The sequence below is a fragment of the Microtus oregoni genome, unplaced genomic scaffold, assembly GCF_018167655.1.
Source record: "Microtus oregoni isolate MIOR12 unplaced genomic scaffold, Mior012 000016F_ref0000370, whole genome shotgun sequence".
Taxonomy (NCBI): Eukaryota; Metazoa; Chordata; class Mammalia; order Rodentia; family Cricetidae; genus Microtus; species Microtus oregoni.
The window spans coordinates 23,986,815-24,011,851 of NW_024543075.1; the positions used below are offsets into that span (position 1 = coordinate 23,986,815).

At 48.6% G+C, this 25,037-nt stretch overlaps 1 protein-coding gene across 1 annotated transcript in view; it reads right to left on the reverse strand.

The window, feature by feature from the left end:
• Eef2k (eukaryotic elongation factor 2 kinase) overlaps positions 1-25,037 on the reverse strand; it is a 63,390-nt gene that overhangs the window by 2,127 nt on the left and 36,226 nt on the right. The window contains exons 4-17 of the mRNA XM_041667244.1: positions 23,502-23,562; positions 20,238-20,275; positions 19,665-19,836; positions 14,969-15,118; positions 14,055-14,187; positions 13,727-13,854; positions 13,050-13,251; positions 11,025-11,092; positions 9,830-9,907; positions 8,879-8,941; positions 6,193-6,327; positions 5,859-6,047; positions 4,360-4,484; positions 2,385-2,563 (exon numbers count right to left, since the gene is read on the reverse strand). Coding sequence (XP_041523178.1) covers positions 2,385-2,563; positions 4,360-4,484; positions 5,859-6,047; positions 6,193-6,327; positions 8,879-8,941; positions 9,830-9,907; positions 11,025-11,092; positions 13,050-13,251; positions 13,727-13,854; positions 14,055-14,187; positions 14,969-15,118; positions 19,665-19,836; positions 20,238-20,275; positions 23,502-23,562 — 1,721 coding nt within the window. The remainder of the gene's footprint in view (positions 1-2,384; positions 2,564-4,359; positions 4,485-5,858; positions 6,048-6,192; positions 6,328-8,878; positions 8,942-9,829; positions 9,908-11,024; positions 11,093-13,049; positions 13,252-13,726; positions 13,855-14,054; positions 14,188-14,968; positions 15,119-19,664; positions 19,837-20,237; positions 20,276-23,501; positions 23,563-25,037) is intronic.

The window sequence follows — 25,037 nt, forward strand, 5'->3', positions numbered from 1 at the left end:
ACCGAGAAGGAGTCGCCCCCAGAGACCATCTCACACACCACAGCCGATGTAAAAGCATGAGGATTTTATTAATTCTGTCATGACAGGGTCCCCCAGCATTCGGGAAGCTGAGGGACCCCGAATAGAGAGTACAATCTACTTTTAAAGGGGCCACAGAAGCAAGGGGGGTTGTTCTTTGACTATTCTGATTGGCTTATTTGAAAGGACTATTACCAATAATTGACTGGAGAGCTGTTGCCAGATCAGATGAGGCAAGAGGTCATTTTGACCCCGTTTCCCAGGGGACCGAACCAAAGCATACGTATATGGGTAATTGTTCAGGAACTGAGTACGTGCGAGTGTAGCTGTTAGGTCCTTGGTTCCCAGGGGAGGAGGGGAAGCACTATGACACAGAGGCTGAGAGGATTCAGAATTGTCAAAAATGGCTTCAGGATTGTCTTAAAGTCTTACACCATCAGTAATGGACTAAACCTCTGAAACTGAGAGTCAGCCCCAATTAAATGTTTTCCTTTGTAAGAGTTGCCGTGGTCATGGTGTCTCCTCACAGCAGTAGAAACCCTGACCAAGACACTGTGTGGGGGTGAAATCTGGTCCTCTTGCATCCCTGCTGCATCAGGCTCTGGCTCTTGATGCCAAGCTTTCCCACCATAACGGACTCTTAATCCCAAATCCTTTCTGGATGAGTAAACCAAAATCAATTCTTCCTTCAAGTTATCTTTTGTTGGGGAACTCTTATCACAGCAACAGAAAAGTAACAAACATGGAGAAGACTACCCAGTGACAGAGGCAAATACGTTTCCTTTTTTGAGACAGGGTCTATGTAGCCCAGACTAGCCTGAAACTTGGAATTTCCTTATCAGCCTCCTCAATGCTGGGGTCACAGGTGTACACCATCACAACAGCTTTACAGGTGCAATGGGGGAGTCTGGTGAGAGGGCTCAGCAGGTAGAGGCATTTGCTGCCAAATCTGCTGACCCGAGCCTGATGGCTGGGTTCCACGTGGTAGAAGAAAGAACCGAATCCCACATAGCAATGGTGTGTGCACGCATTCACAAACACACAACATAAGTAAAGATAGTAAGCCTTCTTGTGTATGGACACAAAACTCGTAAATTGGGAAGACTGGCTGTATCCTTATTTGATTTATATACATAAATTTTGATGTCTTCTTCTGTCTCCCTGCCCCCCCCCTTATTTTTTTAAAGTACTGGGAGGGGGTGCATGTGCCAGGGCAGAGGTGTGGAAGTCAGAGGGCAACTCTGTGGTGATGGAGGAAGGTCATTGGTTAAAAAAAATAAAGAAACTGCTTGGCTGGCCCTCATAGGTTAGAACACAGGTGGGTGGAGAAAACAGAACAGAATGCTGGGAGGAAGAGGAAGTGAGCTCAGACTAGGGAGCAGATGCCTCAGAGAGAGAGGCCATGCCCCGCTCCCGGGCAGACACAGGCGATGAAGCTCCGACCTAGGATGGACGTAGGCTAGAATCTTCCCAGTAAGACCAGTGCTCACAGATTATTACAGATGGGTTGATCGGTATATCAGAATTAGCCAGTAAGGGCCAGAGCTAAAGGGCCAAGCAGTGTTTAAATGAATACAGTTTCCGTGTAATTATTTTGGGTAAAGCTAGCCTTGGGGGCGGCCGGGTGCCGGGGACGCAGCCCATCGCTCCTATTTCAACACTGTGGGGTCTCTTCTACCTTTACATGGGTTCTGATAATCAAACTTAGCTTATCAGGGTGGCCTAAGAACCCCCTTTTTGTTGTCCCCTTATTTTCTGAGGCAGGGTCTCTCCCACTGAACCTAGAAATTGTTATTTCAGCTGGACTGGCCGACCAGCAAGCCCTTAGGAGTCACTGTCTTTGCCATCCCAAGATGTGATGGGATGGGAATGTGAGGGACTGGAAAATGATTCAGGGGTTAACAGTAAAGGACTAGAGTTCAGTTCCCAGCAGCCATGCTGGGCAGCTCCCAACCTCCTCCTGTAACCTCAGCTCCAGGGATCCGACATACTCTTCTGGCTTCCTCAGTGTTCTCGCTCTCTCTCTCTTTCACACACACACAACTAATAATAAAGTAAATCCCCAGCACCTTCATAGCAGCTCACGACCACTGTAACTGCAGTTCCACGAGATCCAACTCTCTTCTGGCCTCTGAGAGTACCAGGCACACACGGTATACACGCATGTAGGTAAACACTCATACATATAAAATAACATGTGATAAAGTAAAAATAAAATATTTGTCTGCGTACCATCTCTATAAAGACCCCTATTGGTGAAAGCGGCTCATCTGGAGACTTCTCCTAATTCCAGATTAGGAGAAGTCTAGGGAACTATAGACCTTCCCCAGCCCCATCCTACCCCAGGGAAGGTCTGTGGGCCTCACCTGATCTTTGGGGGTTCTTGTCCAGCCCGAACCCTCCGGTGAGCAGCATCTCAGCCTGCCTGGCCAGCAGCGCGTACTGGGGCTCGTCCTGTACTCCGTCGTACTCCCCACTCTCGTCGCAGTCCGTTGTCTCCAGGGCCGTGTTGTACCAGTGTAGAGCCTCTGACCAGTCTCGGCACCTTGCCAGGCGACACGGAGGGGAGAAGGATGTTACTATGGCAAGGTGTGGGGAGGCAGAGGACCACTGAGTTGGAGAGGCAAGCCTGGGACTCCAGTGGGACCACCACCTCTGGTCCCCAAACTACAGCACCAATGGCCACATCATCTAAGGGACACTTTCTATGTTTCTGTTTCATTTCTGAAAAATTGAATTTATGTGTCCGTGAGTGTGTATGCTGCATGTGTGCAGATGTACAAGGAGGCCAGAGGAGGAAAGGGATCCACGGAGCTGGAGCTACAAGTGGTTGTGAATTCCCTGTTGCGGGTGCTGGGAACTGAACTCAGGTCCTTTGGAAGAGCAGCAAGAGTGCTTCACCTCCGAGTGATCTCTCCAGCCCCTAGATAGATAATTTCTTCCCACCCAAACCAAGACAGGGTTCCTCTGTGTCATCCTGGCTGTTCTGGCTTCAAACTCAGAAAGCTGTCTGCCTCTGCCTCCCGAGTGCTGGGATTAAAGGCGTGTGTCGCCACCGCTTGGCTCAGTTTCTAATTTTATTTCGAAGGGATCTCTCCTTAACAAAATTGGCACAGTAGCCGGGCGATGGTGGCGCATGCCTTTAATCCCAGCACTCGGGAGGCAGAGGCAGGCGGATCTCTGTGAGTTCGAGACCAGCCTGGTCTATAGAACTAGTTCCAGGACAGGCTCCAAAGCCATAAAAAAACCCTGTCTCAAAAACAAAAAAAAAAAAACCGAAATTGGCACAGTGTGAAAAAACCTTCACCAGTGGAAGGAGAATTCCTTGGGGAAGGTGGGAGGAGAGTCAAATGGCAGAGGACAAATGAGCGTCGTTCCTTAGGTGCCAGCCACTTTGGTTTTTTTCTTCTTGAGACAGGGTCTCTCACTCATCTGAAACTTGCCAACCACCCCAGGGCCCCGCTGATTTCTGTTCAACTTTTTCTAAATGAGTTCTGGGAACCAAAGTCAAGTCTTCATGCGCCAGGCAAATAATTTATTGACCAAGCTATCTCCCCAGCAAAGGAGATGAATTCTTGATACTAAAGAGAAGGTGCCTGCTGAAGAATGTATCTCCCAGCTTCCCTTGGTTTTTTGGGACAGGGTTTCTCTGTGTAGCACTGGCTGTACTGGAACTAGCTCTGTAGACCAGACTGAGGTCCTAAGGTTTAATCTTAAGTTTAAACACTGCATCATCATAAGAATACAAATTAAAACAAGAGTAGGGAAAAGCAGTCACAATCACCCAAAATTCTATTTTCGATAGACAATCATACTGAACTGCATAACCTTTTCTGGTTCCCCCCTGCTCCAATCAAATCTTTATAAATGCTGTAAAGACTTCCATTTATTGTATATTTTATGTGTGAGGCACTGTGGGAAAGGTATTTGATCTTCATGGGTGCGCCATTAGAGATTACTATCATCATTATTCCTATTTCACCAAAAGAAGAAACTGAGGCCAGAGAGGTAAAGTAACTTGCTGAAAGTCACTGAGGTGGACTCAGAGCTAAGCAGAGCTAAGGCTGTCCTGAACCAAAGAAAAGTGACCTGCCAACAGGGGGTGGACTCAGAGGTTGGGAGCACTGGCTTCTCTTCCAGAGGTCCTGAGTTTAATTCCAAGCAACTACAAGGTGGCTCACAACCATCTGTTATGAGATCCGGTGCCCTCTTCTGGTGTCCAAGCATACACACAGGCAGTACACTATACAAAATGAATTATTTAAAAAAAAAAAAGAAAAAGAAAAAGCAACCTGCATGGCCCAGATTATCCCAACATCAACCACACGACAGCCATAGTACCTGTCTGGGCTGAGGTTCAGGCCGGTGTCAAAAGCTCGGGCCACTAGGATCATGGACTGCCTATCACCAGCTTCTGCCGCCTTCAGTAAGTAATCAAAGCCTTTTGTCTTGTTCTCCTCTGTGTCCTGTCAAAGGGAAAGGACACAAACAGCACATGAGTGTCTGAGGGAGACCGCAAGGGCTCCTTTGTCAACCTCCAGTTTCTTAAGTCGTTGTGAGAGTTCTGGGCTGGGAAGTTCACGTCCACGGCTGTCAGTATATCGATGAGCTTGTTTAGCTACCCCACCATGGGTTTAGGAAACTAAATGCTTGCCAGGTTTTGTGGCAGGCACCTTTAATTCCAGCACTCAGGAAGAGGCAGAGGTAGTTTGAGGCCAGTCTGGAGCTAGTTCTAAGACAGCCAGGGCTACACAGAGAAACCTGGTCTCAACAAAACAAAACCCTACGTTTGTATTGTGTTTACTTATTCATTTATTGTGTGTGTCAGCTTGCATGTGCCACAGTCTATGTATGAAGGTGGGAGTTGGCCCTTTCCTTCCACCATGTGGGACCCAGGGATTGAACTCAGGATCTCAGACTTTGCAGCAGGGGCTCTTACCCACCAAGACATCATGCTGGCCCAATTTCAAAATATCTTAAACAATCCAAAAAAGAAACACCAGACTCCACAAACCACAGATTTTCTCTATACACTTATCTCTCCGGCCTACCCCGTCTAGAGGCAATGACCCGTCCACTCTCTGCCTCTGTGGGCTCTGAATGTGTCATATACATGGACTAGAGTGATTTAACATGTGGCATTTTTGTCTGGCTCTGTCACACAGGTTGGAGCACATGCCTGTGCTTCATTCTCCTGATCAAACACTGCTCCACCTGTCTCTATTCACACCCGAGAGAGGGACTGCTGCTGTGGCGTTCATGTGCACACACGCACACATACATGCGGATACCAGCTGGCTGTTTCAGATAGGATCGTAGCCTGTAGCTCAGGCTGGCCTGGAATTCACAATCCTGCCACAGCCTTCTGAGCACCAGGATGACAGGGACATCACCATGTCTGGCTTTAGATGTTTTGTTTGTTTCGTGGAGACTGTAAGAGACAAAGAAGGAATCTCCCCAGGGCCTCCAAAAGACAACCGTGGTAATTTACCAGGATGTGGGAATTTGTTATGAGGGTCTCAGGTAACTGGTACATTTCTGAAACTACATCTGGGTAGCCATTCAAAATAGTTAACTTACTATTTAGAAAATGAGAGCGAGGTGGTGGTGGTGCACGCCTTTAATGCCAGCATTTGGGAGGCAGAGGCAGGTGGATCTCTGAGTTTGAGACCAGCCTAGTCTACAAGAGTGAGTTCCAGGGCAGCCAGAGCTACATAGTCAGGCCCTGTTTTGAAAAAAGCAAACAAAACGAATCCTCCAGGAGCTGACCACCGGAATGGGGGTAGTAAGTGATGGACTGGCTGAGTTCCACTTTAGGTCGGGGCCACACATCCCCTCACCTTCAGAGAGACATCAGCCAGGATGTGGTGGGGCAGCTGAGAGTACATAAGTCCCAGGCCCACGATGGCCTCCAGTTCTCCCAGGTCAGCTGCATGCTCCAGGTGGAAGATGGCTGACTCTCGGTCCCATTCCTCATCCTTCTCACAGAAGCGCCCACCCTCGTGGTATCGTACCATGGCCAGATGGACCTGCCACAGAGACGGCATTGTTGTTCTGGCTGCCTAGGAGGCCAAAGCCATGCCTAAGGGCAGCCCAGCCAGCCTGCAAGAAGAAGCAATTAGTGGAGGAGTGGAGCGAGCCCTGCGCGGGCTCTGGAACGGGCACTCCCCATACCTTCCCCAAGACAGACTTCCCGATTTTCCTTTCGAGGTCCAAAGCATTTAGCCTTTGCACTTCGAGGGCCACAGCTGAGGGCCTTGGCAGATGCAGACGGGAGGAATTGAGCAGGTTCCACGTCTCCACAGAGACCTGATGGAAGAGACCAGGTGGATGGAGTTTAAAGGCCAGAGAAGTGAGGGGCTGGGGCTGGGTGTGCTGTCAAAGAAGTCATCATAAAAACGGGAGGCAGGCTGGCAGGCGAGGGGAAGGAACCCCAGTGGCATCTAACTTTACTGGATAAGAGTGGCCCCCAATTCTTTTGATTTGTTCCTGACAATTTGAACAAGAGCCTTGTTATGTAGTCCAGAAAGACTCTGAACTCACTATGTACTTAGGCTGCTTTGCACCATGATCTCCCAAACTCCCTTCCTCAGACTATCAAGTGCTAGGATTACAATGAAGCACCCCCCCCCCCATCCTCTGGCCCCATCCCCAGGGCTCCAATTCTTTCTTTTTCTTTTTTTTCTTTTTTTTTAGCTTTTGTTTTTGTTTTTTTTTATTTTTTTTTTTATTTTTTATTTTTTTTGGTTTTTCGAGACAGGGTTTCTCTGTGGCTTTGGAGCCTGTCCTGGAACTAGCTCTGTAGACCAGGCTGGTCTCGAACTCACAGAGATCCGCCTGCCTTTGCCTCCCGAGTGCTGGGATTAAAGGCTTGCGCCACCACCGCCCGGTTGTTTTGTTTTTTTTAAAAAAATATTTATTTATTATGTGTACAATATTCTGTCTGCGTGTATGTCTGCAGGCCAGAAGAGGGCACCAGACTTCATTACAGATGGTTGTGAGCCACCATGTGGTTGCCGGGAATTGAACTCAGGACCTTTGGAAGAGCAGGCAATGCTCTTAACCTCTGAGCCATCTCTACAGCCCCCTTGTTTTTGTTTTTAAGATACAGTTTATCTGTGTAGCCTTGACTATCAGTCTGGCCTTAAACTCATACTCAGTTGCCACCAGCTCATGGGTACTGACAGAGGGCAGCCACAGGACACAATGACCCGCGGAACAGACCACAGTGGCCCTGAGAAACACTTCCCCTCATTTATCGCCTGAAGCTGCAGAGGTTCGACGCTAAGCCTTCTCTCCTAGCTTCTTCACGCCAGGCCCCAGCAAAGACTGACTCCCACAAACACGCTGGCTTTCTCTGTGACTCAACCAAGATAAAGTGAGCAACGCCAGGAGGTATTTCAGGAGCACAGGCAGCTAAACTCTCTGCAGCCCTGGAGCAAGAAGGACCCAGCCCAGAGCGCCAGCAGTGACTCAGCCTGGCAACTCTGTCCTGCTCCAGGCTGAGAAGCCTTCATCTGACCACCAGCTGAGGAAAAAGAATCCAGCCAGCTGGGGTGGCTGGGTTAGAAAGTGCCTCTGGGCTCCAGATATGGGCACCAGGCTTGGGGGGGGGGACTCTGCAGGCAGGAGGGACCCACTTAGCAAACAGTGAGAGGTGTGGCGTTCATACTGTGTTTGAGAATCGGAGAATAATGAGGCAGTAGGGTGAGCCTTTCCTAAGCATGCCTGACAGCTGCCACCACTCAGACACTTGTCATTCACACGGCGGCCAAAGGACAAGCGCACTCAAAGCAGCAGGTAAAATTACCCTAGGCTCATGTTAAGTGTATATGAAACATACATGATGAATCTCACGGTTAGACTTTGGGTCCCTCTCAAATTGTCTAATTGTGTATATGCCAAGAGTATCCCCCCATTTTTTTCTTTCAATCTAACTGTGAGACTGGGATGCTGGCTTAGTGGTTAAAACATCTGCTATACAAGCATGAGGGTGAAGTTCCTATCCCTAGAAGCCTGATAGGAATGGCAGCCAATCCGTAATTACAGCCCTAGAAGGCAGAGGCGTGATCCCCAGAGCAAGCTGACCAGTAAAATAAGCCATATCAGTGTGCTCTGGGTTTGATTGAGAGGCCCTGCCTTGAAGACTAAGGTATAAGAACAATAAAGGATGATCCCATTATCAACCTTGGGTTCCATGTGCATGGCCAAACACGCGTACCCACACACTTGCATGCACACCCACAGAAAAAAAAAATGGAGAAATAATCTGAAATTCAAAGTATTTCTGAGCCCAAGCATTTCAAATAAGGAACACACACACCCTGGAGTAGCCAGGTAAGTGGGAAAAGTTGCCCAGGATTCCAGTTTTCTCACATAAAAGCGGTGATGAGCAACTTAGCAAATGTCTCACTGGGTGGTGGCAAGGAGAAGCGGCCGATGCTGTGACCTTCTGGTCAAACTCTCTAACATGAGGCTGTCCTGGTGACCTTTATCCAGGACCATCTCTTTCCCTTTCCCCAGGAATCTCTTGGCACCCTGCCCAGGACATCACCTCCAACCTGCCCTTTGCAAAATGGACATGCAGAAGGTGGAGGGGTGGGCTGTGTGCCAGGAGGAGGGCAGAACACAAGAGCCAAAAGAGGCAGGCCTGTTCTTATGGGCACATACCCGTCCATAGCTGCCCACCTATTCCTATGGGCACATACCCGTCCATAGCTGCCCGCCTATTCCCATGGGCGCATACCCGTCCATAGCTGCCTGCCTGTTCCTATGGGCACATACCCGTCCATAGCTGCCCGCCTGTTCCCATGGGCACATACCCGTCCATAGCTGCCTGCCTGTTCCCATGGACACATACCCGTCCATAGCTGCCCAGGCTGTCCTCATCAGATTCAGGCATTCGGTTGCCATTGGAGTGGCCCTGCGAGGGAACAGAAAATGTATTGTAAGGGGAGACTTTCCTTCCAGAAACCAATTCCCAGGGAGCAGGACCAGGCCTCCCGGGGTCCCTGCTTTAGGGATACCAGTTTACCACGCCCCAGGTGAAGCTGGAACCATCGTCTGCAGAGCTGATGAGTTCACAGTCACACAGAAACCTGTGTGAACAGATTGAACTGACCTCAGGGTACCAGAGTTGGCATGAAGCCACTGGAGAAACGGTGGTTAGTTCTTCCTCTGGCCTAGCTTCCTCCTTTATGCTTCATATTCATAATTATACGATGAGACCAGGGCCTTCTGTGTAACAGGCCTTACTGCGCTGGTTCTATTTCTGTGCACGGGGAAGTTTCTGAAGGGCTGAGAGCATGGAAGTCACCTCCACCCAGAGAGTGCTGGGAGGGAGACTGAGGAAGCAGGCTTGAGACCCTCCCAGGGCTACCAGGGTTGTACCCTGAGCCCTCCCAGCCACATCAGCGAAACCCATTATTCAGCATCCTCCTGCTCAGCAGCCAAAGGTTCCAGCTTCAAAGGTTTCCCTGCCATTTTCTTGTCTTTGTTCTATGGTGGTTGTTCTCTTAGAGACAGGGTATCCTTAGCCCAGGCTGGCCCTGAACATAACCCTCTCAAGTGTGTCACCACATCCAGCCTGCTTGTTATGTTCAACCTTACAGCCAATCCTCTCTCTCTTCCCCTTCCTCATCCCTGTCTGCTTCACCGTCTCTCCTGCATTTGCCGCTATCTGAAGTCTAGTTTGTTGTCTTAATCTTTCTTGTTTTCAGGACCAGTTCTTATTTGTCTATTAGCTTCCTATCCCAACGGATAACAGATGAAGGAACAAAGGTCTCCAGTCTTAGGGTCTGGGGGTGCTCACGCGTTCTCGGGGCTCAGGATCATCCAGGTCACTTCGCTTCTCACTTGGGTATCCGCTGTCCCCACTGTTCTCGGAGTCCTGAAGAGAGAGGACAATAGTTCTAGTGGTGCTCCCAGTATGGTGGTGATGACATCTGGACATCCTAGCCATCTGTTCTCTCCTTTGATTTATCACCTTACTCAACAGTCTTCCTGCCTCCTGCTGGTCGAGAGACCAGAAAGCAGTACAAAGTAGTGGCAAAGAACTTAGGCCCTGGAACCAGATGCCCGGACACAACCCCTGGCTTTATACTCATCTGCTGAGTATCAGTTATTAGATAACTACTCAACTTATCTGAGCTTCTCTTGGCTGTGGGAGCCATTCTGGTACCTGAAGGACTGTTACAGTTTGGTACAAAATGCGCCCCCAAAGGTTCCCAGTCAGTTGTACTTATGAGAGGTGAGTGTATCACGAGAGTGCTAACTTCATCTATGCGGTAACCCAGCAATGAGTTCATAGCTGACGGGGTTATCAGGACGTGGGGCCTGGCTGGAGGAAGCAGGTTACTGGAGCACATCTTTGAATAGCTTTTATCCCCAGACCCTCTGGTCTCCTTGCTGCCCCGTTTGCTGAACACACCTTTCTGCTATTAGGTTCTGCCTCATCACACATTACTAAAGAAGCCAAATAACACAGGGCTGAAACTTAGGAAACAGTGAGTGTAATACGTCTTCCCTCACGTATTTAGATAGTCTGCTCTTGTTTTGAGACAAGGGTTCATGTAGCCCAGGCTGGCCTCACACTCACTGTATTCCCAGGGATGATCTTGATCCTCTTGCATCCACAAGTGTTAGGATTTCAGGTGTGCACTGCTATACCCAGTTTCTGTGGTTCTGGGAACTGAACTCAGGGCTTCATGGATGCTAGGCAAGCACTCTACCATCCCTAGCCCCCATCAAGCTCTAGAATAAAATCTATTGTAAGAAAAAGTCTACCTCGTATATCTTGAGAGTTAAGTGAGAAAGTAAAGCTCTTTAAAATATCATCTGGCCAAGATGATGATTCCAAACAGCAGCCAAAAGTGAACTTGAACCTGCGGGACAATCTGAGAGGTGCTCCAAGCAGACCTGGGCTGGGCTGCCTGCCTCCCTCAACCTAACACCCTCTTTCACACCCTGGGGGATGGCAGCCGGCAACCTCCCTCCTTTCCACTCACCCGGTGATTGTCCATGTGGTCATGGTCTCTAGGGCCCATGTTATCAAGATCACCAAACACTGGCCAATCTGAGCAGGGACAAGCAAAGGTGATTGATGTAGGACATATCAAAGAGCCACACATACCCTGCCTACAGCACACGGAACCCACACCAAACCTCACTCTGCAGCCCAACTGCTGGCAATCCTGCTGCCTCAGGCTCCCAAGAGCCAGGGTTACAGTTGTGTACTATCATGCCCAGCATCTTACTTTTAAATATATATATATTCACCACTAAAAATATATATTATTTAATATATACTATAAATTATTAATTAAATATTTATTTATTTTGAGGTAGGGGTTGACTATAAAGCCTTGGCTGTCCTGGAACTAGCGCTATAGACCAGGCTGGCCTTGAACTCACAGAGATCCGCCTGCCTCTGCCTCCCGAGTGCTGGGATTAAAGGTGTGCGCCACCACTACCTGGTTACTTCTAATTCTTAAAGAGAAGCACCACATGGGGAAAAGATACTGTCACCCTGAAGAGCTACACTTCTTTCTCAATTCTTTCCAAGTCCGCCACTTGATAGCCATGGATGTGTCTATCACATACACAGATAGCAGTACATGTAATTAACGTGAGCAGTACATGTAATTAACGGCCTGAGTAGCTCTGAAGAAAGTGCAGATATGACGGAAGAGAAGCCACCTGTCCATGGGGGGCCCACAGTGTGGGCCATAATGTGGCTTCCAAGCCAGCTGTTTCCTGGCACTCATCTCTCTCCTGTCCTAAGCAAGCTGCAGCCTGACCCATCTGGCTGACCTTTTGTTGCTGCTATTTCAGATAAGATCTCATTATGTACCAGCCTGGTCTACAAGAGCTAGTTCCAGGACAGGCTCCAAAACCACAGAGAAACCCTGTCTCGAAAAACCAAAAAAAAAAAAAAAGATCTCATTATGTAGCCCTGGCTGCTGTGGAACTCACTCTGTAGACCAGGCTGGTCTTGAACTCACAGAGATCTACCTGCTTCAGTCTCCTGGGCGCTGAAATAAACAGGTGGACCCACCCACTCAACAGCCTGACCAGCTTTGTTAAGTCTGTAATAGTGCGGGCCGGGGAGATCTCAGTGGCAGAGAATAAGCTGAGCAAGAACGAAGCCTGTGTTCAACCCCAGCATACATCCACATCAACACAGTTCAGAAAAACGGCTTTCACATTTTTAAATAGCTTTTAATATTTTTAAAAAGTATTTCATGGTTTGCTGGGTTGTGGTGGCACACACCTTTAATCCCAGCACTCAGGAGGCAGAGGTAGGTGATCTCTGTGAGTTCGAGGCCAGCCTGGTCTACAGAGCGAGTCCCAGGACAGGCTCCAAAGGTACACAAAGAAACCCTCTCTCAAAAAAATGAAGTTATTTTATGGCAAGTGCCTCTATCCAGTGAGCCATCCTGCCAGCCTCAGCTTTGCTCTTTTGACTTATTGCTATGATATTGACAGGTTTTCTAATGCTGAATGAGTCTCAGATTCGACCAAAATGGGCCGGTAGTTTTTATTTGCTAGTACTTTTTTTTTTTTTTTTAAAAAAAAGATTGTCTTATGGGAGGTGTAATTGTTTTGTTTTAGTTTTAGAGAGAGAGAGAGAGAGAGAGAGAGAGAGAGAGAGAAAGAGGCTGACTAGGTAGCCCTGGCTGGCCTCCAATTTAGAGCTCTCCCTGCCTCTGCATGGACCACCATCACTGACTTATTCACAGTTTGTAAACTATGACTATAAGGACTAAGGACGCTGAGATGGAATGTCCTCTTTTGTGTTCTGTCAGATGCCAGCTTTGCTAGCGTCACAGACCACACCGAGGTGCGTTGTCTCGTTTTCTACCACAGAGGCTATTTTCATATACTGGTTGGCTGCATCTTGGAAGTCTGTCCTATGAATTCACCAGGAACGCCACCCGGGCAAAACTGTCTCATTTTCTACCACGAATGAAACTGGTTTAGCTCTGCTCTACCTGGTGCCTGCCCCCGTGATCTCTATATCCAGGACTTACGGAGGGGGTCCAATTTCTGGCTGTGTGGTGTGGCTGAAGACGGGGAGGAAGGCAGAGAGTCAAAAGTCACATCGCTCATGTTCTCATCCCCGGAGTTCTCTGAAAGGCGAAGGGGCAAGGGAGGCCGGCTGCCAGAGAACGTCCTTATGCGGGGACTCCCACACTTCTCCTCTGTCCCCCTCAGGGTGGTCTTGGCTGATTGCTGGGGACATTAATGGGAATAGTCACGTCACGCAAGCACTCTGTAGGGAATGGAGGGTTCCTTTGAACCCTGAAACCTCTCCATCCATGGCTTTCATACACGCCTAAGACAGAATCTTATTGAAAAATCAGTTCAGGATTAACCCTATGGTGTCCAAGAAGGGGTACATGGATGGAGCTCAAAGGGGCTGCTAGTCTGTATTTCCAGTTTGAGCTGGAAGTACACCCCAATGCACACCCAGAGGCCAAAATTTGTTTTTGCCAATTGTCTCCTGAATTGGTTCCTAAAAAGAGTGAGCTGGCTGGTCCCACTGTCCACACTTGGCAGGCCCAGAGGCCTGTTCGTGTACCTGGGCACACATGATTCCTGTCAGTTCTGTTTTCTCTCCATTTTCTTCACACTGGTCACAAACAGGCCAAAGCCAAGCAAACGCCATCCCACAGGAAGCAGAGCCTGATCAGCGCTGGGTACTCACCAACAGCTTGGTGCTCTGATTTACCACAGCCTGCTCCCGTGGTGAGAGGTCAAAGGGCGCAAGGCCCATGCTCTGGCAAATCCGGTTGCAGGCATGAGAATAGAAGAAGAGAGCCATTCCCCGGACACCTGCAGGCAGAACAAGGGTGTCTGGGGTCTTATTTCTGCCTAGTGACGAAGGATGCTCAACTGGAGGGGTGGTAGATCAGACAAACCAGGTTCCTACCCCATCACCTCAGGGAAGGCCCAACAGTGTCTCAGTGTGTTCCCTAAGATTTCAGGGGAGCACGGATGGTCTCTGTGGACATGGGCTGGCTCTCCCCACTTACCGAGATTGCCGTCTCCAAAGTCGGTGCCTTTCTCAGTGTGGATCTGTGGGTCAGTGTAAAGGTCCCCCACACCCTGGATGTCCACCACAATCAGCTGATGACCAGAACGCTCAAATGTGAAGTGGCTGAAGGCCTGTGTCGGGGCAGGAAGAGAAGAAGTTGTAGCAGGCCAGATTGTGGACTAGGCAGATGCTGGCCTGATGCTGGGCAGGAGGCTGTAAGACTCGGGTCGCCCCAATAACGGCAGTCTCTTCAAGCAGAGTTTTGTAGAGTAAAAGACAAAAGAAGGGTATGCTCAGCTCTGCAAAGCCCTTAGGGTTACAGCTTATTGTCATCTTAGGGCTGCTGAAAGAAACCAGCACAGGGTGGCAGGTGTATTGCTTTAAAAAAAAAAAAAAATCTTGGGAGATGACTTGGTGGTTAAACCTTTTACTATGCAAACATGAGAACCAGAACTTGGATTCCACAGAACTCATGTAAATGTTGGGTGCAGATGTAGGTCTGCTTCTAAGTCCAGTTTTAGAAGGTGGAGATGGGGTTCTCAGAGCAAGCTGGCTAGAAAGACTAGCCTTATCAGTGAGCCCTGGGTTTGAATGAGAGACTCTGAGTAAGGCAGAAGAATGGTCAAAGATGATCCCCAACATCGTATAGGGACACACACAGGTGCAGACACACAAAGGTACACACACACACTTACACACTGCAGACACGGAAACACATGGAAAGGGGTGGGGGACTGGGGATACTGCTGTGTGGTGGGACAGGTGCCTAGCGTGTTGGAGCCCTGGGTTCACACATGTTCCCAGGGATGTGAGGAGGTAAGACTCCACCCACAGGAATCTCCCTGTCTAGGGTTGAGCCTTCCCAAGTGGGTGGAGGACGAAAATGTGAGCAGAGCAAGCTCAGCATCTCACCTGTGGTGTTAGTCGAATGTTGTCATCACGGACAAAGCCTGAGTTGGAATTATACTTGATGTACTTGCCCTCAATGTAGTGCTCCAGGTGGAAGAGGGGCTGGCCTTGTCTGTCCTTCAGCTCAATGATGCACATCTGCATGATATCCACCTGGTGGAAGAGCAGGGAGCATGGTCAAGAGGAAGGGCTGGGCTGGGCGCACACTGTTCTCAGGGCACAGACCTGGCTCTCACCAGCCAGTAGAACTGCTAACTGAACCTGGAATTCACTCTCCTCCTTTCCTTTAAATATGAAGATCCCCATCTCTGGATTGTGGCAGGATACATAGGCAGGATTACAAAGGGAATCACACTGATTGGACTCTCTTGCAGCTAGGTGTGACCATGTGACCACACCTAGCCAATGGGAAATGACCACCAGCAATGCCATTACTGCAGCCTGCCCTGTGAGGTGGATGGCTTGAGAACCCTCACTGGAACCATGGTCATTGTGATCCTAGGAGGTGAGAGAGTTACAGGACAGAAGGAACCAGGTCTCTGGATGTCTTCAAAGACACTGATTATCAGCCTGCTCAGAGCAATCTTTATATAAATCAGAAAGGGACCATTTTACGTCTGTGTAAACTTATGGATCTCTTTGCTACCAACTCAGACTGGGCCTGGCACTAATATTGTAAGTTTGAGCAAGTTATTTCATGTCACTGTGTTTTAGTTTTCTTGATGCAAATAGAGGGATGTCGGGCTCGGCACCAAGATAAAATTTATTGATACACAAAGGAGTCATTGTTCATGCTATTATTAAGTTGTGGTTAGACATGTGTCCTAAACTGGTGATGCTGATGAACCTTTAGGAAGTGAAGTCTCACCAAAGGAAGTGAGTCACTGAGGCAGCCCTTGGGGTTTTATAGCCTGGTCCACTATCTGTCTGCTTGACCATCTGCCTTATGTTCCTACTGACAGGGCTTTCCTATGAACTGTGAACAAAAATTAACCCTTTTCTCTAAGTTTGGCCTGGACAAGAAAAGTATTTTTTTTCTTTGCAATGGGGAATTACAAGAAATGCCAACATTTTTTGAATTTCTTAAAAATTAATTTATTTTGGTTGGGGGATTTCGAGATAGGGTCTTACTATGTAGTTCTGACTGTCCCGGAACTATGTAGACCAGGTTGGCCTCAAACTTACAGAGATCCGCCTGCCTCTGTCTCCTGAGTGCTGGAATTAAAGGCGCATGCTACTGTGCCTGGCTAGATTTTTATAGTGTATGTATGACATGTTATACACAGGTGCTAATATAGGCCCTATGTATGGTGTGTAATACACAGGTGGTATAACAGGCCCTATGTATGGTGTGTAATACACAGGTGGTATAACAGGCCCTATGTATGGTGTGTAATATACAGGTGGTATAACAGGCCCTATGTATGGTGTGTAATATACAGGTGGTATAACAGGCCCTATGTATGGTGTGTAATACACAGGTGGTATAACAGGCCCTATGTATGGTGTGTAATATACAGGTGGTATAACAGGCCCTATGTATGGTGTGTAATACACAGGTGGTATAACAGGCCCTATGTATGGTGTGTAATATACAGGTGGTATAACAGGCCCTATGTATGGTGTGTAATACACAGGTGGTATAACAGGCCCTATGTATGGTGTGTAATACACAGGTGGTATAACAGGCCCTATGTATGGTGTGTAATACACAGGTGGTATAACAGGCCCTATGTATGGTGTGTAATACACAGGTGGTATAACAGGCCCTATGTATGGTGTGTAATACACAGGTGGTATAACAGGCCCTATGTATGGTGTGTAATACACAGGTGGTATAACAGGCCCTATGTATGGCATGTTATACACAGGTGCTAATATAGGCCCTATGTATGGCATGTTATACACAGGTCTAATATAGGCCCTATGTATGGCATGTTATACTCAGGTGCTAATATAGGCCCTATGTATGGCATGTTATACACAGGTCTAATATAGGCTCTATGTATGGCATGTTATACACAGGTGCTAATATAGGCCCTATGTATGGCATGTTATACACAGGTCTAATATAGGCTCTATGTATGGCATGTTATACACAGGTGCTAATAATATAGGCCCTATGTATAACATGTTATACTCAGGTGCTAATATAGGCCCTATGTATGGCATGTTATACTCAGGAGCTAATATAGGCCCTATGTATGGCATGTTATACTCAGGTGCTAATATAAATACTATGTATGGTTTCTAAACTGCAATAACAGACCTGTGTGGCTTTTAACTCCCGAGGGTTCTGCATAGCACCTGTCTCTCTCAGTATGACCCAAAACATGGAAAGAACCAGGTTTGAACTTCAAAAGCAATGACCCTCTAGGGAAGAGGGTCACCAGACAGGCAGGCAGCAACTGCAGAAGCAACCTGAGCCCAAAGGTGACAGCTGAGACCTTTAGCAAAGACAGCTGCAGTTCTGAGAACGAACTTGGGGGGAAGAGCGGACAGTCCCGGGAAAAGTCATGTCTCTACACAGACAGTGTGGCTGGCAGGGCTAGCTAGAAGGCTTGCTGGGTAAGGGACAGTGCACAGTTGAGCGGGCCACCAACACCTGCTCAGATAACCATATTCATTTGCTGTCTTCAATTTAGCTTTGTCATTACTTACTTGATACCCAGGAACTAGGGGACAGAAACAGGCAAGACACAAAATCCCTGGGGTGGGGGTGGGTGCATTAAAATATTAACTAAGTGGATAGGTCCTTATTAGATCACATCACTTCAAAGAAGGGAAAACAGCACAGAATAACACGACAAAGGTTGAATGGGTAGAAGGGAGATCTGATGTCCGATGGGATGATGGCCTTGCTCTGGAGGTGATGTGTAAGCTGAGCCCTGGACTGCGAGAAGAAGCTCGCCATATAAAGATTATGGAAATGATAAAGATTTGAGGGCACAGCCGGAACAAAGGTCCTGGGGCAGGAAATAAGCCAGGAAGCAAGAGAAGGGAAGCCAGACCAGAGTGAGTTAAATTGCTGAGGCTCTGGGGGCTGGAGCCTCTTTTGTTGTTGTCTTTGAGGCTGGTCTGGAACTTGCTATGTAGACCAGTCTGGCCTAAAACTTTTACAGATTCACCTGCCTCTGCCTCCTGAGTGCTGGGATGAAAGGTGTGTGCCACCACATCCAGCAGACTCTGGTCTCTTGAGCGTGTTGTAACCAAGGGCCTTATGAGCAGACGACTGACAAATTCTTTGGCGGCCTGGAAGGACGGCTTTCCTGAGGAATCAGGGATTTGGGACAGAGACAGAGAGCCAATTTGCTCAAATGCTCACAGATAACAAGAGGTTTTGGCTAGCACCAGGTCATATAATAACACAGAGGTCAAGAGGAGGAGGCAGTTTGGTGGAGGACAGGCTCCATCCCTGCCTGGGTGGTCAGGCTGGTTAACCTCACTGAGCCCAGAACCCTGGAAGCCCACATCCATCCCCACACCTACTGTTACTGTTTGGAGCTATCGTGTCCCCAGTCCTAGTCCATATGGCCTGGGTGGAAGGCCTTTCAATCCTGACTGCAAAGGCCAGCACAGGGCTCAGGCTCCTCCATCCACATACTCCTCCTGCCCCCGAATACTTTGGTTCAGACATATGCACTTGATAATCAGAGCCAATGACACCTAGTTCTGACACTTTCATCAGAACTGTTAGCTGGGCAGTGGTGGCACACACCTTTAATCCCAGCACCCAGGAGGCAGAGGCAGGCAGATCTCTGTGAGTTTGAGGACAGCCTGGTCTACAGAGTGAGTTCCAGGATATCCAGGGCTACTACGATGAGAAACCATATATCCAAAAACAAACAAACAAAAAGAAAAGAAACAAGGCGTGGTCGTCCCAATAAGGCTGGTGAGAAATGAGTCTGTATCTACTGGGACTAAAAGGGCACCCGGAAGAGTGGTACCAACCCAGATACTCAGGCCAGAGTAGACGATTCCTAATAACCGCAGCATGGCCAGTGCCAGCGTGCCTAGAGCAGGATCTAGCTGTCAAGTGCACGGAACAAGGACTTCCCTTTTTGGATCAAGCCAGTCTAGATGGGATTCTATCACCTGCAAACAAAACTCATGAAGGGGACAATGAGATGGCTCGGCAGATGAAGGAGCTTGCCACCAAGCTGATGACTTGAGTTCAGTCCCTGGGCCCTGCATGGCAAAGGGAGAGCACCAGCTCTCCAAGGCTGTCATCTGACCTCCATACATGTGATACGGCGTGTGTGTACCAGCCACGCCATAAAGATCATAACAACAGATCCCATTTATCAACAGAAGAACACGCCAATCACAGAGCTCCTGGTTTTTAGAAATAAATTCACTGCATATGAAGTATACGGCTTACCATGTCAAAAAAAAAAAAAAAAGTGATCCTTACTGGCAACTGGTAAGACGGTAAAGGGCTAGACATAGTGGTGCAAACCTTTAATCCCCAAATTCCAGAGCCTGGGGGAGGAGGAGCATAAGTTCAATGTCAGAGCAAGAAAGACCCTGTCTCAAAACATCAGGGGCTTGAGGTGTGCTCCATGGTCCAGCACTTGCCCGGCATAGGCAAAGCTCTGGTTTTAGTCCCCGGTACTGCAAAGAAGAGGTGGAGACAGGACTCCATGTTTCCCCATCCCTCTCACAGCTGGCCAGTGGTGCAGGAAGGAGGCACACACACCTGCTTGGGGGGCTTGTGCCGATTGTACTCCTCCCCCCAGAGCTTCGCCTCCATCTGGAGCTGGACATCCTCAAAGTACACGCTCCTGTCCACAGGCTCGAGGTAGCGCTTGGCCACGTAGTTGGAGGCGCCCTTCCATTGCTGGGCGTGCAAAAAGTTGGAGAGTTTCTTCCTGGGGAGAAAGACAAGGGGGAGCCCGTCTATAACTCAGCAGGTTCATGGCAGACACAACTGTGAGATCTCAGAACAACCACGCCTGTCTGGCACGGACGGCTAGATGGAGAAGGAGCAGGGTACAGGAGCTGGAGGAAAGGCAACAAGCCCACTCCTCCAGCCAGAGCCAGAAGGGTTAAGGATCGATGTCCGTGGCCTCCCATCCTATTCAAGCAGGTGAGTGGCCATTCCCTTTCCTTTCAGACCCCTACAACTGGGTCAGCTGGGGTCCAGCATTGGGTGAAGAACCTGGCTACATGGAGGCACAGATTACTTGTCATGAGCCTTTAGTTGAAAATACCCCTAAGTCCTAGCTGTTAGGAGTCTTGGCAGAAGCCTCGGGCCGGCCAAGTCACTTACGTCCTGAAGCACTCCCTCATTGCTCCGCGGCCGAAGGGCTGAAAGAAAGGACAGAGTCATCAGTACCTGCAACCCATAAGCCCCTCTGTTGCTGCCCACCCAGCAAGGTGTCCCATACATTACACCTCAATCCTAACAGCCCTAGGCTGTCCCTCCTGGGCCTCAGCACCAAAGTCAGACAGACTTTTCAGCCTGGAGACTGCTGGGATGAGGGGGACTCCATACCTCATCTCAAACCCATGGACGAGCCATTGTGGGGACATGATGCTGGGAGGGGCAGTGCACGGCAAAGGTTGTTTTTCAGTCTCTGCTTCCTGGTCACCATCAGGTTAACAGGCCTCCTCTGCCACATGCTCCTGCTGGGATGTGCTCCACCCACACAGGCCCAAAGCAACAGGGCTAACAGACCACCAACTCAAAGTTTCGAAACCATGAGCCAAAATAAACCTTTTCTTCTTAAGGTGACTATGAAAGGTGGGTGTGGTAACCCCTGCCTTTGATCCCAGCACTGTCTAGGCCCTAGGACAAAGGCAGGAGGATCTCTGTGAGTTCAAGGCCAGCCCAGTGTATACACCGAGCTTCAGGACAGCTAGGGCTAGAAAGACTCTGTCTCAAAACAACAAAAAGATGACTGTATAGGGAATTGTGTCACAGGTATGAAAAGCTGAATAATGCTGTCTCAAAACAGAAGAAAGGAAAAAATGGCTCAGCAGTTACTTAAGAACACTTTCTGCCTTGAGAGAACCTGAGTTCAGCTTGCATCATACATGTCGGGCTCACAACCACCTGGAGCTCCAGCTCCAGGGCCCTCTTTGGGCCTCTGAAGGCACTGTACTCACACTAAAAATATGAAGATAAGCCAGACAGTGGTGACCTTTAATCCCAGCACTCAGGAGGCAGAGGCAGATGGAGCTCCGTAAGTTTGAGGCCAGCCTGGTCTACAGAGTGTTTCCAGGACAGACAAGACTACACAGAAAAACCCTGTCTCAAAAAACCAAAAAGATAGAACAAAACAAAAAACCTCAAAAACGAAGATAAAGAAAGGAAAAAGAAAAACAGTAAAAACTGAAAGAAGGGAGGAGAGAGGAGGCCACCTAAACATCCATCAGTAATTTGCCACACAAAGCACAAGGTCTATTTGTTCAATGAAGTATTTACACAGCAAAAGGAGGGAAAAATGTTGGGGCTGGAGAGATGGCTCAGAGGTTAAGAACACTGTCTGTTTTTCTAGATGGACTCAATTCCCAGCACCCACATGGCTGCTCCTAACTGTGTATAACTCTAGTTCCAAGGGACCCCAAATCCATGTCAAAACACTAATGCACATAAAATAATTTTTTAACTTATTTAAAAAAATGAAAAATGTCAAGTAAAAGAAGCCAAACTCAAAGGACACAATGACAGATGAATGAAAGTCTTAGGAAGGGTCTGGGACAGCGTCGCACTGTGGTGGGTGAGCAGTGAGAGTCTGTGGGAACACTGGCTATGTTTTGCCTCTCTGGGTCCATGCCCGTGTGCCCACCTTGGGGACACTCATCAAGATGTATGCTTTGCTTGCTGCCTGGTGTGGGGATGGAACTCAGCGTCTCCCACACGCTGAGGATTTACACACCAGTAAGGAACAGCTCCTTTCCTGTTCTTCTGTGAGTGTGTTACATTGTAAAAGGTCCCCTCACTCTGCGGGAAGAGTCCCCTTTTCCACTCCTGCTCTCTTTTTTGTTTGCAGGATGCTGGTTGCGGACACTGAATGTGTTTAGTAGCAAAAAGAAAACAAACAAAACCCAGAGGGTAGTGCCAAGTCAATCAGGCCATTGGTGGTGACCCACTGAGAAGTCTTCATGACCTCTTTGTGTAGGACATGCCTAGAGGTGAGCAATCTACATTATAGAAAGTGGTGGCGCACGCCTTTAATCCCAGCACTTGGGAGGCAGAGGCAGGCGGATTTCTGTGAGTTCGAGACCAGCCTGGTCTACAAGAGCTAGTTCCTGGATAGGCTCCAAAGCCACAGAGAAACCCTGTCTCGAAAAATAAAAAAAAAAAAAAAAAAAAAAAAAAAAAAAAAGTGGGTCAGGGGTTTCCAGGAGTTAGGGTGATGAAGGAATGTTCTGACAACAGCCAGGGATGGGTCTTCCTGGGCTGTCCCCAGCCCAGGCTGGGATCTGGGTTGGCTTGACCTTGAGCAGGACGTGAGGACTGTGAGGGTGTTAGCACACCGCAGGACAGAACCCTAGTGGACTCCAGGGATTTAAACAGAGGGTATGAAGCTGTGACTGTATGCGGGGGTGATGACCAAAACATGTATGTGCATATATGAAATTCTAAAACAAACTTTAAACCGGGGGTGGGGGAGTTCTGAATGGGGGAACTGAATGGTGACTGTTAAACAGCTAAAAGTCACTGCATTGTATGCGTTTTTCTTTCCTTTTGCTGTGCTGAGGGTGGATACTAAGGTCTTGTGCATGCTGGGCGAGCATGCTACCACAGACCTGCATCCCAAGGTCTTGTGCCTGCTAGGCAAGCATGCTACCACTGACCTGCATCCCAAGCTTGGTCTATGTAAATGCAGTGAGCAATGTGTATGCTATGTGAGATACATGTTAATAAGTGAGTATTTAAAAATACAAAACATGGGCTGGTGAGATGGCTCAGTGAGCAACACAGCTTGCCGCCGAGCCTGAAAACTGAGCATCCAGGACCCATGTGGCGAAAACAAAACCAAATACCACAAGTTGTCCTCAGACCCATCAGGTGCATTGCAGCATGCATGTCCTCACAAATAAAAAACATAAATAAATGCAATAATAATAATAATTTAAAAATATAATATAGGGCCAGTGGATGGCTCTGCAAGGAAAAGTGCTTGTCACCTAGCCTAACAACATGAATTTGACCCCTGGGATCCACATGATGAAAAGAAAGAAAACAAGTTGTCTTCTGACCTACACACACACACACACACACACACACACACACACACACACAATTAAAGTGGATTCACAGCATGCAGGAGGCCGGGGCAAGAAGTTGTAAGTTGGAGGCCAGCCACAGTGAGCATGATGCTGCTTAGCCTGGCCTGCAAAGGATGACTCTATCTGTCTGTCTGACTGTCTTTCAAACACACAATAAACAAACAAACAAACAAACAAACAAATAAATGAGTGAAAATAAAAGACAAAATTAAATAAAACAGAAATGGGAAGAGGGCAGTAAGAGTGGTTTGGGAAAGTCCCTACTTGGCCCTGGCCCCTCAGAGCTTCTGCTTACCTCAGGTGCCATCTTGATGAAAACCTCATCTTGCAGCCATTCCCGGGTGATAGCGTTGTACCTACAGAGAGCAGAGCCCACCTAGAGCATCTTGGTCCTGCCCCTCACTAGCTCAAATGCTCCTGGGCTCTTTATAGGCCTCAGGACCCACCTGTTCAGCACCTGGGCCAACAGCTTGCTGAGTCTTGGGGTGGGCTGTGGACATCTTCCTTCCTCCCTCCCTTCCTCCCTCCCTTCCTCCCTCCCTTCCTCCCTCCCTCCCTCCCTCCCAGGCTCTACCCACGCATGATGGGGACTTGGTTTTCCTCAGATACACTTATTCCTTCTGTGTGGTCTTGCCAAGACCAGCACTCCCTACTGGACTCTTGTCTGACTTGCTCTGCTCTGTTATCAGGCCACAGCTCCACAAAGCAGGCCCGTGTCTGTCTTGTTCACCACAGGGCCTAGTGTGTGTGGATGCTTAATAAACACACAGTGAGTGGGTGACTGAAGATATATATATCCTTATAATTGATCTATAACTTAAGTCTCAGGCAGTCCATATACCCTATAGAGCTATAGCAGGATCTCTGGATATATGGGCTGCCTGAGACCTAACAGTAGCAAACAGCAGGTCCCAGAGAGCGAGGGAGGGAGGGAGGTAGCAGTCTCAACTTTGCCAAGTACTTGGACCAGGCACAGCCCACACAGGTGGATACACAGCTCCCAAGAGGTAAGGACTGTCACAGTGCACGTAGGGGGCAGGGAAGGGAAGAGCTGCCTCTGAGGTGAGATAAGAAAGAGTGTGGAGGAAACGTGGAGGAAGTGATGGGGTGGAGAGAGGCTAAGAGAGAGAGGGAGAGTGTAAGGCTAAGAGAGAGAGGGAGAGTGTAAGACTAAGAGAGAGAGGGAGAGTGTAAGGCTAAGAGAGAGAGGGAGAGTGTAAGACTAAGAGAGAGAGGGAGAGTGTAAGACTAAGAGAGAGAGGGAGAGTGTAAGACTAAGAGAGAGAGGGAGAGTGTAAGGCTAAGAGAGAGAGGGAGAGTGTAAGACTAAGAGAGAGAGGGAGAGTGTAAGAGAGCGATATGGAGAGAGGGAGAGTGTAAGACTAAGAGAGAGAGGGAGAGTGTAAGGCTAAGAGAGAGAGGGAGAGTGTAAGACTAAGAGAGAGGGAGAGTGTAAGACTAAGAGAGAGGGAGAGTGTAAGACTAAGAGAGAGAGGGAGAGTGTGAGACTAAGAGAGAGAGGGAGAGGAAAAGGGGAGATGGGTTGCACGAGAGAGGGAGATGAAGAGAGAACGGTAAGGAAAGACAGAAAGACGGAGAGACAGAACAACAGATTACAGAAGAGGTGGGGGAGGGGTGGTCCCAGAGTACCCCCCACCCTCTTTCCAGAGCACCTCTCGCAGCCCCAGGCCTGTAGTGAGTCACTACAGCAGGAATCAACCCTTATCTCTGGCCAGCAGCCTTCTCTCTCAGAACACCAGACCTGGGAAAACAGGTTTGTCAGGAACCAACAGAAGCCTGGCAAGTTACCTCCCCAGGCTCAGAGGAGGAA